This window comes from Salarias fasciatus (assembly GCF_902148845.1).
Source record: "Salarias fasciatus chromosome 23 unlocalized genomic scaffold, fSalaFa1.1 super_scaffold_20, whole genome shotgun sequence".
In the NCBI taxonomy this organism is placed as follows: domain Eukaryota; kingdom Metazoa; phylum Chordata; class Actinopteri; order Blenniiformes; family Blenniidae; genus Salarias; species Salarias fasciatus.
In genome coordinates, this window is record NW_021941230.1 from 18,392,802 (window position 1) to 18,408,385 (window position 15,584).

The 15,584-nt window shown below is 49.8% G+C and overlaps 1 protein-coding gene across 1 annotated transcript in view; it reads left to right on the top strand.

Annotated features, from left to right (window-relative positions):
• Positions 1-15,323, top strand: part of LOC115383982 (plakophilin-4-like) — a 35,591-nt gene extending 20,268 nt beyond the window's left edge. The window contains exons 12-21 of the mRNA XM_030086222.1: positions 2,554-2,671; positions 3,897-4,094; positions 4,651-4,824; positions 6,452-6,602; positions 7,314-7,506; positions 7,580-7,664; positions 13,004-13,118; positions 13,641-13,780; positions 13,991-14,056; positions 14,218-15,323. Of these exons, the coding sequence (XP_029942082.1) occupies positions 2,554-2,671; positions 3,897-4,094; positions 4,651-4,824; positions 6,452-6,602; positions 7,314-7,506; positions 7,580-7,664; positions 13,004-13,118; positions 13,641-13,780; positions 13,991-14,056; positions 14,218-14,496 (1,519 nt within the window). The 3' untranslated portion in view covers positions 14,497-15,323. The remainder of the gene's footprint in view (positions 1-2,553; positions 2,672-3,896; positions 4,095-4,650; positions 4,825-6,451; positions 6,603-7,313; positions 7,507-7,579; positions 7,665-13,003; positions 13,119-13,640; positions 13,781-13,990; positions 14,057-14,217) is intronic.
• The last annotated feature ends 261 nt before the right edge of the window (positions 15,324-15,584 follow it).

The following is a 15,584-nucleotide window of genomic DNA, read 5'->3' on the forward strand; positions in this document are numbered from 1 at the left end:
CACGCTGCAGGACAGCCGTCTGTCCTCCGACCTGTCCCCCATGCTGCAGGACAGCCGTCTGTCCTCTGACCTGTCCCCCACGCTGCAGGACAGCCGTCTGTCCTCCGACCTGTCCCCCACGCTGCAGGACAGCCGTCTGTCCTCTGACCTGTCCCCCATGCTGCAGGACAGCCGTCTGTCCTCTGACCTGTCCCCCATGCTGCAGGACAGCCGTCTGTCCTCTGACCTGTCCCCCACGCTGCAGGACAGCCTGCGTCTCCGGCAGGCGCAGCAGAGCGGGCAGGACGGTCCAATAACACGTTTGTCTTCGTCTTTTCCGTCCGTCCTGCCGTCAGTTGACTCTCAGTCTGCTTCAAGTTACAAACTGTACTTTAGTTACAGAAGAAACTTTTTTAGAGAAAGTAATCCTCGGTCCTTCTGGAGCCGCAGCTGCTGGACCAGGGGGTCCGGCTGGAGGCAGGAGGGGCCGCCTGGCTCCAGGTCTCATTCCAGGGTACCCCGAAGACCTGAAGACCTGAAGACCTGAAGACCTGAAGGCCCGAAGACCCGAAGGCCTGAAGACCCGAAGACCCGAAGACCTGAAGACCCGAAGACCCGAAGTCCTGAAGGCCCGAAGGCCCGAAGGCCCGAAGACCCGAAGACCTGAAGACCCGAAGTCCTGAAGACCCGAAGACCTGAAGACCCGAAGACCTGAAGGCCCGAAGGCCCGAAGACCCGAAGACCCGAAGACCTGAAGACCTGAAGACCTGAAGACCTGAAGACCCGAAGACCCGAAGGCCTGAAGACCCGAAGACCCGAAGACCTGAAGACCCGAAGACCTGAAGACCCGAAGGCCTGAAGACCTGAAGACCTGAAGGCCTGAAGACCTGAAGACCTGAAGACCCTGAAGGCCTGAAGACCTGAAGACCTGAAGACCTGAAGGCCTGAAGACCTGAAGACCTGAAGACCCTGAAGGCCTGAAGACCTGAAGACCCGAAGACCTGAAGGCCTGAAGGCCTGAGTGCCGTCTGCTGCTGCTGGAATGAGACCTGGAGCCAGGCGGCCCCTCCTGCCTCCAGCTGGACCCCCCTGCTGTAGTCCAGGCTGAAGAGGGCTCCAGGGGTCCTCAGGTGTGTCGGTTCCTGTTGGTTCTGAAGCTCAGAACTCTGGGTGAGGGTTTAGGTTCAGCCACAAGGGACCAGCAGCGAGGACGGTCTGGACCTGGACAGTCTGGACCTGGACGGTCTGGACCTGGGACGGTCTGGACCTGGACAGTCTGGACCTGGGATGGTCTGGACCTGGGATGGTCTCCAACATGGCTTCTGGTCTGAGGCTGCTGTCACACCTGCAGCATCTGGTCCGCTGGAAGCGGACTAGAGTCCCCGACTCCTGCAGGTCCAGTTCGTACGCGCTGGTGTGAAAGCAGACCAGTTAGTTTTGGTCCGGGACAAAGAACCGCACCGAGACCTCCTGGAGGAGGCGGTCCCGGTGCGGTCTCGGTGCGGTCCCGGTGCGGTCCCGGTGCGGTCTCGGTGCGGTCCCGGTGCGGTCCCGGTGCGGTCCCGGTGCGGTCTCGGTGCGGTCCCGGTGCGGTCTCGGTGCGGTCCCGGTGCGGTCTCGGTGCGGTCCCGGTGCGGTCCCGGTGCGGTCTCGGTGCGGTCCCGGTGCGGTCCCGGTGCGGTCCCGGTGCGGTCTCGGTGCGGTCCCGGTGCGGTCTCGGTGCGGTCCCGGTGCGGTCTCGGTGCGGTCCCGGTGCGGTCTCGGTGCGGTCCCGGTGCGGTCTCGGTGCGGTCTCGGTGCGGTCTCGGTGCGGTCCCGGTGCGGTCTCGGTGCGGTCCCGGTGCGGTCTCGGTGCGGTCCCGGTGCGGTCCCGGTGCGGTCCCGGTGCGGTCCCGGTGCGGTCCCGGTGCGGTCTCGGTGCGGTCTCGGTGCGGTCTCGGTGCGGTCCCGGTGCGGTCCCGGTGCGGTCCCGGTGTGGTCCCGGTGCGGTCCCGGTGCGGTCCCGGTGCGGTCTCGGTGCGGTCCGCTGCTGGTGTGAACGTGGACCGGCCTCGGTCCTGTCCGCTCTGTTGTGCAGAAGGCTTTTTGGTCGGTGGAGGCTTCCGTAGCGAGCCGCGCGGCGCATCACGTCACACATGCCGGCCAATCAGGGCTCACTTCCGCCACCCAAAACACACTATTGTGTGAACAGCGCCACCAAGGGGCAGGAGGGTCACAGTGGAGAGGTCATCTGGACAAACAGGTGGTGTGAATGAACTGAACCAGTGGACAGCTGCAGCGTTTCTGAATGATTTATGTCCAAACCGAACCGCTCTGGGACGAGTAGCTGTGAAAGCACCCTGAATCCCAGAGTCCAGCTGGACCTGTGTGGACCTGTGTGGACCTGTGTGGACCTGTGTGGACCTGTGTGGACCTGTGTGGACCTGTCTGGACCTGTGTGGACCTGTGTGGACCTGTGTGGACCTGTCTGGACCTGTCTGGACCTGTGTGGACCTGTCTGGACCTGTGTGGACCTGTGTGGACCTGTGTGGACCTGTGTGGACCTGTGTGGACCTGTCTGTCTCTGTCCTCCAGGAACCTGAGCTCGGCCGGGGAGGAGGCCCGGAGCCAGCTGCGCTGCTGCGAGGGACTGGTGGACGCTCTGCTGCACGTCCTCAAGGCCTGCGTCCACACGGCCGACTACGACAGCAAGGTGCTGAGACACTGTCCCTGTTGTCCCTGTTGTCTCTGTCTGTCTCTGTCTGTCTCTGTCTCTGTTGTTTCTGTCTCTGTCTGTCTCTGTCTCTGTTGTCTCTCTCTGTCTCTGTCTCTGTTGTCTCTGTCTGTCTCTCTCTGTCTGTCTGTCTCTGTCTCTGTCTGTCTGTTGTCTCTGTCTGTCTCTCTCTGTCTGTCTGTCTCTGTCTCTGTCTGTCTGTTGTCTCTGTCTGTCTCTGTTGTCTCTGTCTGTCTCTCTCTGTCTCTCTCTGTCTGTCTCTGTCTGTCTCTGCCTGTCTCTGTTGTCTCTGTCTGTCTCTGTTGTCTCTGTCTGTCTCTCTCTGTCTCTCTCTGTCTGTCTCTGTCTGTCTCTGCCTGTCTCTGTTGTCTCTGTCTGTCTCTGTCTCTGTGGACAGTCGTCCTGGCCTCATGTCTCTCACCCTCATCACCATCACCTTCATCATCATCACCTTCATCATCATCACCTTCATCACCATCACCTTCATCATCATCACCTTCATCATCATCACCTTCATCATCATCACCTTCATCATCATCACCTTCATCATCATCACCTTCATCATCATCACCTTCATCATCATCACCTTCATCATCATCACCTTCATCATCATCACCTTCATCACCATCACCTTCATCATCATCACCTTCATCACCATCACCTTCATCACCATCACCTTCATCACCATCACCTTCATCACCATCACCTTCATCATCATCACCTTCATCATCATCACCTTCATCACCATCACCTTCATCATCATCACCTTCATCACCATCACCTTCATCATCATCACCTTCATCATCATCACCTTCATCACCATCACCTTCATCATCATCACCTTCATCACCATCACCTTCATCATCGTCACCTTCATCACCATCACTTTCATCATCATCATTATTAACATCACCACCATCGTCATCTTCGTCATCACCATCATCACCATCGTCACCATCATCATCATCACCACCATCGTCATCTTCGTCATCACCATCATCACCATCGTCATCATCATCATCATCACCACCATCGTCATCTTCGTCATCACCATCATCACCATCGTCATGACAGGTCAACATGGAGGCCATCAGAAACTGAAGCTGAATATATGTACTGACAGTGAGGTCAAAGGTCAAAGTGAAGGTGAGGCCCTCTGAAGGCCGGCGTTCCCCCCGTGGGTTCTGTGCTCTGGTTCTGTCAGATCGTGGAGAACAGCGTCTGCACCCTGAGGAACCTGTCCTACCGGCTGGAGGTGGAGATGCCGTCCTCCCGTCTCCTCGGCAACCAGGAGCTGGACTCCCTGCTGGGCTTCTCCTCCCCGGCCAAGGAGCTGGACTACCTGTGCTGGGGGGGCAAGAGGAGGCGGGGCCGCAAGAGGGGGGGCTGGCCCGACGGCAAGGTGAGGGGGCGGGGCCGCAAGAGGGGGGGCTGGCCCGACGGCAAGGTGAGGGGGCGGGGCCGCAAGAGGGGGGGCTGGCCCGACGGCAAGGTGAGGGGGCGGGGCCGCAAGAGGGGGGGCTGGCCCGACGGCAAGGTGAGGGGGCGGGGCCGCAAGAGGGAGGGCTGGCCCGACGGCAAGGTGAGGGGGCGGGGCCGCAAGAGGGGGGGCTGGCCCGACGGCAAGGTGAGGGGGCGGGGCCGCAAGAGGGGGGGCTGGCCCGACGGCAAGGTGAGGGGGCGGGGCCGCAAGAGGAGGGGCTGGCCCGACGGCAAGGTGAGGGGGGGGGGCCGCAAGAGGGGGGGCTGGCCCGACGGCAAGGTGAGGGGGCGGGGCCGCAAGAGGGGGGGGCTGGCCCGACAGCAAGGTGAGGGGGCGGGGCCGCAAGAGGGGGGGGCTGGCCCGACAGCAAGGTGAGGGGGGGGTCCTGAACGGTGCAGACAGCATTCCAGTCCTGTTTGGAAGATCGAAACGAAACTTTTGGTGAAACTGTGTGTGTGTGTGTGTGTGTGTGCAGTGGGACGGGGCGGGGCTCCTGCCAGGCTCCTCCCAGTCCCTGCGGGGGGCGGAGCTGCTCTGGCACCCCCTGGTGGTGAAGCCCTACCTCAACCTGCTGGCAGAGAGCTCCAACCCGGCGACGCTGGAGGGGGCCGCCGGGTCTCTGCAGAACCTGTCCGCCGGGAACTGGAAGGTCTGGTTCTCCTCATGTTCTCCTCATGTTCTCCTCGTGTTCTCCTCATGTTCTCCACATGTTCTCCACATGTTCTCCTCATGTTCTCCTCGTGTTCTCCACATGTTCTCCACATGTTCTCCACATGTTCTCCTCATGTTCTCCTCGTGTTCTCCACATGTTCTCCTCATGTTCTCCACATGTTCTCCACATGTTCTCCTCATGTTCTCCTCGTGTTCTCCACATGTTCTCCTCATGTTCTCCACATGTTCTCCACATGTTCTCCTCATGTTCTCCTCATGTTCTCCTCATGTTCTCCTCATGTTCTCCTCATGTTCTCCACATGTTCTCCACATGTTCTCCTCATGTTCTCCTCGTGTTCTCCTCGTGTTCTCCACATGTTCTCCTCATGTTCTCCACATGTTCTCCACATGTTCTCCTCATGTTCTCCTCATGTTCTCCTCATGTTCTCCACATGTTCTCCTCATGTTCTCCACATGTTCTCCACATGTTCTCCTCATGTTCTCCTCGTGTTCTCCTCGTGTTCTCCACATGTTCTCCTCATGTTCTCCACATGTTCTCCTCATGTTCTCCTCATGTTCTCCTCATGTTCTCCTCATGTTCTCCTCATGTTCTCCACATGTTCTCCACATGTTCTCCTCATGTTCTCCACATGTTCTCCACATGTTCTCCACATGTTCTCCTCATGTTCTCCTCATGTTCTCCTCGTGTTCTCCTCATGTTCTCCACATGTTCTCCACATGTTCTCCTCATGTTCTCCTCGTGTTCTCCACATGTTCTCCACATGTTCTCCACATGTTCTCCTCATGTTCTCCTCGTGTTCTCCACATGTTCTCCTCATGTTCTCCACATGTTCTCCACATGTTCTCCTCATGTTCTCCTCGTGTTCTCCACATGTTCTCCTCATGTTCTCCACATGTTCTCCACATGTTCTCCTCATGTTCTCCTCATGTTCTCCTCATGTTCTCCTCATGTTCTCCTCATGTTCTCCACATGTTCTCCTCATGTTCTCCACATGTTCTCCTCATGTTCTCCTCGTGTTCTCCACATGTTCTCCTCATGTTCTCCACATGTTCTCCACATGTTCTCCTCATGTTCTCCTCATGTTCTCCTCATGTTCTCCTCATGTTCTCCACATGTTCTCCACATGTTCTCCTCATGTTCTCCTCATGTTCTCCTCGTGTTCTCCACATGTTCTCCTCATGTTCTCCACATGTTCTCCACATGTTCTCCTCATGTTCTCCTCATGTTCTCCTCATGTTCTCCACATGTTCTCCTCATGTTCTCCACATGTTCTCCACATGTTCTCCTCGTGTTCTCCTCGTGTTCTCCACATGTTCTCCTCATGTTCTCCACATGTTCTCCACATGTTCTCCACATGTTCTCCTCATGTTCTCCTCGTGTTCTCCTCGTGTTCTCCTCATGTTCTCCTCGTGTTCTCCTCATGTTCTCCTCATGTTCTCCTCATGTTCTCCACATGTTCTCCACATGTTCTCCACATGTTCTCCTCATGTTCTCCACTGACCAGTTCAGCATGTTTCACATGTAACACAACTGGATGAATTTCAACCAGCAAACTGTGTGTGTGTGTGTGTGTGTGTGTGTGTGTGTGTGTGTGTGTGTGCAGTTCTCCTCCTACATCCGGGCGGCGGTCCGGAAGGAGAAGGGTCTTCCGATCCTGGTGGAGCTGCTGAGGATGGATAACGACCGGGTGGTTTGTTCCGTCGCCACGGCGCTGAGGAACATGGCGCTGGACGGCCGCAACAAGGAGCTGATCGGTACCGTGACCCACGTTCCCCTGACGTTCCCCCGACGTTCCCCCGACGTTCCCCCTGACGTTCCCCCGACGTTCCCCCGACGTTCCCCCGACGTTCCCCCTGACGTTCCCCCGACGTTCCCCCCGACGTTCCCCCCGACGTTCCCCCGACGTTCCCCCGACGTTCCCCGACGTTCCCCCTGACGTTCCCCCGACGTTCCCCCGACGTTCCCCCGACGTTCCCCCTGACGTTCCCCCTGACGTTCCCCCTGACGTTCCCCCGACGTTCCCCCTGACGTTCCCCCTGACGTTCCCCCTGACGTTCCCCCGACGTTCCCCCTGACGTTCCCCCTGACGTTCCCCCTGACGTTCCCCCGACGTTCCCCCTGACGTTCCCCCGACGTTCCCCCTGACGTTTGTTCCATTGTTTGTTTCAGTCATTCATTGCAGAAGCCTGTGCATCAGGCCTGATGGCAGTGTGGCGCCCTCTGCTGGCGATAACCTGCAGCTGCAGTGTCACTGTGTTGAACTGGTCCCTGCAGCAGACAGACAGCAGTGTGGCGCCCTCTGCTGGCGATAACCTGCAGCTGCAGTGTCACTGTGTTGAACTGGTCCCTGCAGCAGACAGACAGCAGTGTGGCGCCCTCTGCTGGCGATAACCTGCTGCTGCAGTGTCACTGTGTTGAACCGGTCCCTGCAGCAGACAGACCAGCTGTCCGTCCGTCCTCCTCAGGGAAGTACGCCATGCGGGACCTGGTGAACCGGCTGCCGGGCGCCGCCCCCTCCGTGCTGTCGGACGACACCGTGGCGTCCGTCTGCTGCACGCTGCACGAGGTCACCGGCCGCAACGTGGAGAACGCCAAGGCCCTGGCCGACAGCGGCGGGATCGAGAAGCTGGTGGACATCAGCAGGGGGCGGGGCAAAGGGTAGGAGGCGCCGCCGCGCCCGGGCCGTCCCCGGGGGGCGGAGCCTCTTCAGCGCCCTGTCCTGCCGTCACAGGTACTCCGTGAAGGTGGTGAAAGCTGCGGCTCAGGTGCTGAACACGCTGTGGCAGTACCGGGAGCTGAGGGGCCTGTACAAGCAGGTGAGACCATAATATGAGGAAACAGGCTTTAAAATGAAGAAACAGGCTGTGATATGAGGAAACAGGCTGTGATATGAGGAAACAGGCTGTGATATGAAGAAACAGACTTTAATATGAAGAAACAGGCTGTGATATGAGGAAACAGACTTTAATATGAAGAAACAGACTTTAATATGAAGAAACAGGCTTTAATATGAAGAAACAGGCTGTGATATGAAGAAACAGACTTTAATATGAAGAAACAGGCTGTGATATGAGGAAACAGACTTTAATATGAAGAAACAGGCTGTGATATGAGGAAACAGACTTTAATATGAAGAAACAGACTTTAATATGAAGAAACAGGCTGTGATATGAGGAAACAGACTTTAATATGAAGAAACAGACTTTAATATGAAGAAACAGGCTTTAATATGAAGAAACAGGCTGTGATATGAAGAAACAGACTTTAATATGAAGAAACAGACTTTAATATGAAGAAACAGGCTTTAATATGAAGAAACAGGCTGTGATATGAGGAAACAGACTTTAATATGAAGAAACAGACTTTAATATGAAGAAACAGGCTGTGATATGAGGAAACAGACTTTAATATGAAGAAACAGGCTGTGATATGAGGAAACAGACTTTCATATGAAGAAACAGACTTTAATATGAAGAAACAGACTTTAATATGAAGAAACAGACTTTAATATGAGGAAACAGACTTTAATATGAGGAAACAGACTTTAATATGAAGAAACAGGCTGTGATATGAAGAAACAGACTTTAATATGAAGAAACAGGCTGTGATATGAAGAAACAGACTTTAATATGAAGAAACAGGCGGTGATATGAAGAAACAGACTTTAATATGAAGAAACAGACTTTAATATGAAGAAACAGACTTTAATATGAGGAAACAGGCTGTGATATGAGGAAACAGACTTTAATATGAAGAAACAGACTTTAATATGAAGAAACAGACTTTAATATGAAGAAACAGACTTTAATATGAGGAAACAGACTTTAATATGAAGAAACAGGCTGTGATATGAGGAAACAGACTTTAATATGAAGAAACAGACTTTAATATGAAGAAACAGGCTTTAATATGAAGAAACAGGCTGTGATATGAAGAAACAGACTGTAATATGAAGAAACAGACTTTAATATGAAGAAACAGGCTTTAATATGAAGAAACAGGCTGTGATATGAGGAAACAGACTTTAATATGAAGAAACAGACTTTAATATGAAGAAACAGGCTGTGATATGAGGAAACAGACTTTCATATGAAGAAACAGACTTTAATATGAAGAAACAGACTTTAATATGAAGAAACAGACTTTAATATGAGGAAACAGACTTTAATATGAGGAAACAGACTTTAATATGAAGAAACAGGCTGTGATATGAAGAAACAGACTTTAATATGAAGAAACAGGCTGTGATATGAGGAAACAGACTTTAATATGAAGAAACAGACTTTAATATGAAGAAACAGACTTTAATATGAAGAAACAGACTTTAATATGAGGAAACAGACTTTAATATGAGGAAACAGACTTTAATATGAAGAAACAGGCTGTGATATGAAGAAACAGACTTTAATATGAGAAACAGGCTGTGATATGAAGAAACAGACTTTAATATGAAGAAACAGGCGGTGATATGAAGAAACAGACTTTAATATGAAGAAACAGACTTTAATATGAAGAAACAGACTTTAATATGAAGAAACAGACTTTAATATGAGGAAACAGACTTTAATATGAGGAAACAGACTTTAATATGAAGAAACAGGCTGTGATATGAGGAAACAGACTTTAATATGAAGAAACAGACTTTAATATGAAGAAACAGGCTGTGATATGAGGAAACAGACTTTAATATGAAGAAACAGACTTTAATATGAAGAAACAGGCTTTAATATGAAGAAACAGGCTGTGATATGAGGAAACAGACTTTAATATGAAGAACAGACTTTAATATGAAGAAACAGGCTGTGATATGAGGAAACAGACTTTAATATGAAGAAACAGACTTTAATATGAAGAAACAGGCTTTAATATGAAGAAACAGGCTGTGATATGAAGAAACAGACTTTAATATGAAGAAACAGACTTTAATATGAAGAAACAGGCTTTAATATGAAGAAACAGGCTGTGATATGAGGAAACAGACTTTAATATGAAGAAACAGACTTTAATATGAAGAAACAGGCTGTGATATGAGGAAACAGACTTTCATATGAAGAAACAGACTTTAATATGAAGAAACAGACTTTAATATGAAGAAACAGACTTAATATGAGGAAACAGACTTTAATATGAGGAAACAGACTTTAATATGAAGAAACAGGCTGTGATATGAAGAAACAGACTTTAATATGAAGAAACAGGCTGTGATATGAGGAAACAGACTTTCATATGAAGAAACAGACTTTAATATGAAGAAACAGACTTTAATATGAAGAAACAGACTTTAATATGAGGAAACAGACTTTAATATGAGGAAACAGACTTTAATATGAAGAAACAGGCTGTGATATGAAGAAACAGACTTTAATATGAAGAAACAGGCTGTGATATGAAGAAACAGACTTTAATATGAAGAAACAGGCGGTGATATGAAGAAACAGACTTTAATATGAAGAAACAGACTTTAATATGAAGAAACAGACTTTAATATGAGGAAACAGACTTTAATATGAGGAAACAGACTTTAATATGAAGAAACAGGCTGTGATATGAAGAAACAGACGTTAATATGAAGAAACAGACTTTAATATGAGGAAACAGACTTTAATATGAAGAAACAGGCTGTGATATGAAGAAACAGACTTTAATATGAAGAAACAGGCTGTGATATGAAGAAACAGACTTTAATATGAAGAAACAGACTTTAATATGAGGAAACAGACTTTAATATGAGGAAACAGACTTTAATATGAAGAAACAGGCTGTGATATGAAGAAACAGACTTTAATATGAAGAAACAGACTTTAATATGAGGAAACAGACTTTAATATGAAGAAACAGGCTGTGATATGAAGAAACAGACTTAATATGAAGAAACAGCTGTGATATGAAGAAACAGACTTTAATATGAAGAAACAGGCGGTGATATGAAGAAACAGACTTTAATATGAAGAAACAGACTTTAATATGAGGAAACAGACTTTAATATGAAGAAACAGGCTGTGATATGAAGAAACAGACTTTAATATGAAGAAACAGGCTGTGATATGAAGAAACAGACTTTAATATGAAGAAACAGGCGGTGATATGAAGAAACAGACTTTAATATGAAGAAACAGACTTTAATATGAAGAAACAGACTTTAATATGAAGAAACAGACTTTAATATGAGGAAACAGACTTTAATATGAGGAAACAGACTTTAATATGAAGAAACAGGCTGTGATATGAGGAAACAGACTTTAATATGAAGAAACAGACTTTAATATGAAGAAACAGGCTGTGATATGAGGAAACAGACTTTAATATGAAGAAACAGACTTTAATATGAAGAAACAGGCTTTAATATGAAGAAACAGGCTGTGATATGAGGAAACAGACTTTAATATGAAGAAACAGACTTTAATATGAAGAAACAGGCTGTGATATGAGGAAACAGACTTTAATATGAAGAAACAGACTTTAATATGAAGAAACAGGCTTTAATATGAAGAAACAGGCTGTGATATGAAGAAACAGACTTTAATATGAAGAAACAGACTTTAATATGAGAAACAGGCTTTAATATGAAGAAACAGGCTGTGATATGAGGAAACAGACTTTAATATGAAGAAACAGACTTTAATATGAAGAAACAGGCTGTGATATGAGGAAACAGACTTTAATATGAAGAAACAGACTTTAATATGAAGAAACAGACTTTAATATGAAGAAACAGACTTTAATATGAGGAAACAGACTTTAATATGAGGAAACAGACTTTAATATGAAGAAACAGGCTGTGATATGAAGAAACAGACTTTAATATGAAGAAACAGGCTGTGATATGAGGAAACAGACTTTAATATGAGGAAACAGACTTTAATATGAAGAAACAGACTTAATATGAGGAAACAGACTTTAATATGAGGAAACAGACTTTAATATGAGGAAACAGACTTTAATATGAAGAAACAGGCTGTGATATGAAGAAACAGACTTTAATATGAAGAAACAGGCTGTGATATGAAGAAACAGACTTTAATATGAAGAAACAGGCTGTGATATGAAGAAACAGACTTTAATATGAAGAAACAGACTTTAATATGAAGAAACAGACTTTAATATGAGGAAACAGACTTTAATATGAGGAAACAGACTTTAATATGAAGAAACAGGCTGTGATATGAAGAAACAGACTTTAATATGAAGAAACAGACTTTAATATGAGGAAACAGACTTTAATATGAGGAAACAGACTTTAATATGAAGAAACAGGCTGTGATATGAAGAAACAGACTTTAATATGAAGAAACAGACTTTAATATGAAGAAACAGGCTTTAATATGAAGAAACAGGCTGTGATATGAGGAAACAGACTTTAATATGAAGAAACAGACTTTAATATGAAGAAACAGGCTGTGATATGAGGAAACAGACTTTCATATGAAGAAACAGACTTTAATATGAAGAAACAGACTTTAATATGAAGAAACAGACTTTAATATGAGGAAACAGACTTTAATATGAGGAAACAGACTTTAATATGAAGAAACAGGCTGTGATATGAAGAAACAGACTTTAATATGAAGAAACAGGCTGTGATATGAGGAAACAGACTTTCATATGAAGAAACAGACTTTAATATGAAGAAACAGACTTTAATATGAAGAAACAGACTTTAATATGAGGAAACAGACTTTAATATGAGGAAACAGACTTTAATATGAAGAAACAGGCTGTGATATGAAGAAACAGACTTTAATATGAAGAAACAGGCTGTGATATGAAGAAACAGACTTTAATATGAAGAAACAGGCTGTGATATGAAGAAACAGACTTTAATATGAAGAAACAGACTTTAATATGAAGAAACAGACTTTAATATGAGGAAACAGACTTTAATATGAGGAAACAGACTTTAATATGAAGAAACAGGCTGTGATATGAAGAAACAGACTTTAATATGAAGAAACAGACTTTAATATGAGGAAACAGACTTTAATATGAGGAAACAGACTTTAATATGAAGAAACAGGCTGTGATATGAAGAAACAGACTTTAATATGAAGAAACAGACTTTAATATGAGGAAACAGACTTTAATATGAAGAAACAGGCTGTTTCTCTTCACAGATTTCCCAGCAGTCTCTGTTTCAGATGAAAGTTTGTTTTTTCAGGACGGATGGAACTACACCCACTTCGTCCCCGTCTCCACCCTGGACAGAGACCGGTACCGGTCCCAGCCCACCCTGCCCACCAGCCCGCTGCAGATGTCCCCCGTCATCCAGTCAGGTACTGGACCAGGACCGGACCAGGACTGGTCCAGGGTCAGTCCAGGGTCAGTCCAGGGTCGGTTCAGGGTCAGTCCAGGGTCGGTTCAGGGTCGGTCCAGGGTCGGTTCAGGGTCGGTCCAGGGTTGTCCTTAGGATGAGTCCAGGGGTCAGGGGTCAGGTTCGGGGTCTCTGTCTCACCGGGTCTGTCCCCAGGCGGCAGGGTCAGGGGCCAGAGGTCAGGGTCGGGGTCGGGGTCTGTGTCTCACCAGGTCTGTCCCCAGGCGGCAGGGTCAGGGGTCAGGGGTCAGGGTCTCTGTCTCACCAGGTCTGTCCCCAGGCAGCAGGGTCAGGGGTCAGAGGTCAGAGTCGGGGTCGGGGTCTCTGTCTCACCGGGTCTGTCCCCAGGCGGCAGGGTCAGGGGTCAGAGGTCAGGGTCGGGGTCGGGGTCTCTGTCTCACCGGGTCTGTCCCCAGGCGGCAGGGTCAGGGGTCAGAGGTCAGGGTCGGGGTCGGGGTCTCTGTCTCACCGGGTCTGTCCCCAGGCGGCAGCGCCACCTCGTCTCCGGCCATGCTGGGCATCAGGAGGCTGAGCTCCAGCCACCAGAGGGCGACGTCCTCAATGCAGCTGGACTGTTACTACGGAGACGACCGCGTCCTGCAGCGCCAGAGGACAGGTCCTGCTGCTCATGTTCCACATGCTCCGGTTCTGCCCGGGTCCTCTCGGTGTCCTCTCCATGTGTCCTCATGGTGTCCTCTCCATGTGTCCTCATGGTGTCCTCTCCATGTGTCCTCATGGTGTCCTCTCCTTGTGTCCTCATGGTGTCCTCTCCATGTGTCCTCATGGTGTCCTCTCCATGTGTCCTCATGGTGTCCTCTCCATGTGTCCTCAGAGAGGAGAAGTCCGTACTTCATCGGGACGTATTCGTCCCAGTCAGGAGAGGATCTGAGACGGTCCCAGGTAAGACAGAGGACGGACTGGAGACAGATGGCTGTCTTCACCAGGACCCGGGTCCTGATGCTCACGTCACCCTGTGGTCCCTGTCCCCGTCCCTGTCCCTGTCCCCGTCCCCGTCCCCGTCCCCGTCCCCGTCCCCGTCCCCGTCCCCGTCCCCGTCCCAGCACCCGGAGCCGTTCTACGACGAGCCGGACCAGAAGAACTACAACAGCTACAGAATGTACCTGTCGTCCCCCCGAGGCTTCGGCGGGGACGGACCGGAGGACGGACCGGAGGACGGACCGGAGGACGGACTGGAGGACGGGCCGCTCGGCGTCTCGCCGTCCTCCGGCCCGGCGCTGCGCCTCAAGGCCAGCACCAACTACGTGGACTTCTACTCCACCGCCAGGCGGCCTTCCAGCCGGGCCGGCAAGTTCAGCGGCTCGCCCGACTCCTGGGTGTAGACCCGCCGGGACCCGCCGGGACCCGCCGGGACCGGACCCGCCGGGCCGGGACCCGCCGGGACCGGACCCGCCGGGACGTGCACGTGCTGCGTGGCGGGGTGGAGGATGCATGTGAATGTGTGTGTGTGTGCACATCTGTGTTGAACTGTACTGAAAGACCAGACTGAGACCAAACACAGCAGGTTCCAGGTTCCTGGTTCCTGGTTCCTGGTTCCAGGTTCCTGGTTCCAGGTTCCGGGTTCCAGGTGGGTCTGCTGCGCCTCTGTTTGAGTCAAAAGGTGCTGAGATGAAGAAAACCAGCTGTGTTTGTTTCCAGACTCTGTTCACGTCCGCTGGCTCTGTGTGGAGCTGTCGCTCTAGAACCAGATATCTCAGACAGGAAGTGAGGATCCTGTCGCTCTAGAACCAGATATCTCAGACAGGAAGTGAGGATCCTGTCGCTCTAGAACCAGATATCTCAGACAGGAAGTGAGGATCCTGTCGCTCTGGAACCAGATATCTCAGACAGGAAGTGAGGATCCTGTCGCTCTAGAACCAGATATCTCAGACAGGAAGTGAGGATCCTGAGGATGGGAGCACGCCTTCACCATGTTCCAGTGAGAACCTGCCGGTCTGAGAAGGGAACTTTTAAAGACTCTGCCTGACCTCCAGGCGGTTCCGTCGGTGGCGGTTCCGTTCCGTCGGTGGCGGTTCTACAGTGTACCATGAAGTGTGTGAAATCTGTGAAAACAGTGTGAGGATCTGTTTGTACAGACGGTTCCGTCCCGTTACATCGTTGTTCTCGATATGTGGAACCTTCTCTGTGATGTTGTGAAGATTCTCTATGATTTGTTTGATTTCCTCGTGACCAGAGTTTCCTCCCATCTGTCTGTTCTGACCAGTGTTCTAGAGGGAACCCTCAGTGTGTACGGATTAAAGGTTCTATCGTGAGCGCCCTCTGTTGGTTCTCTGTCAGTTCTTCATGTGTTCTCAGTGTCTAGAGATCCCTGATCCGCTCAGATCTCAGGAGCTATGTGGGGCCGGGTCGGGTCAGGACCTGGATGGGAGACCACGGGGGAACCCGGGGAACCCCAGGAGACCTGGCCCCG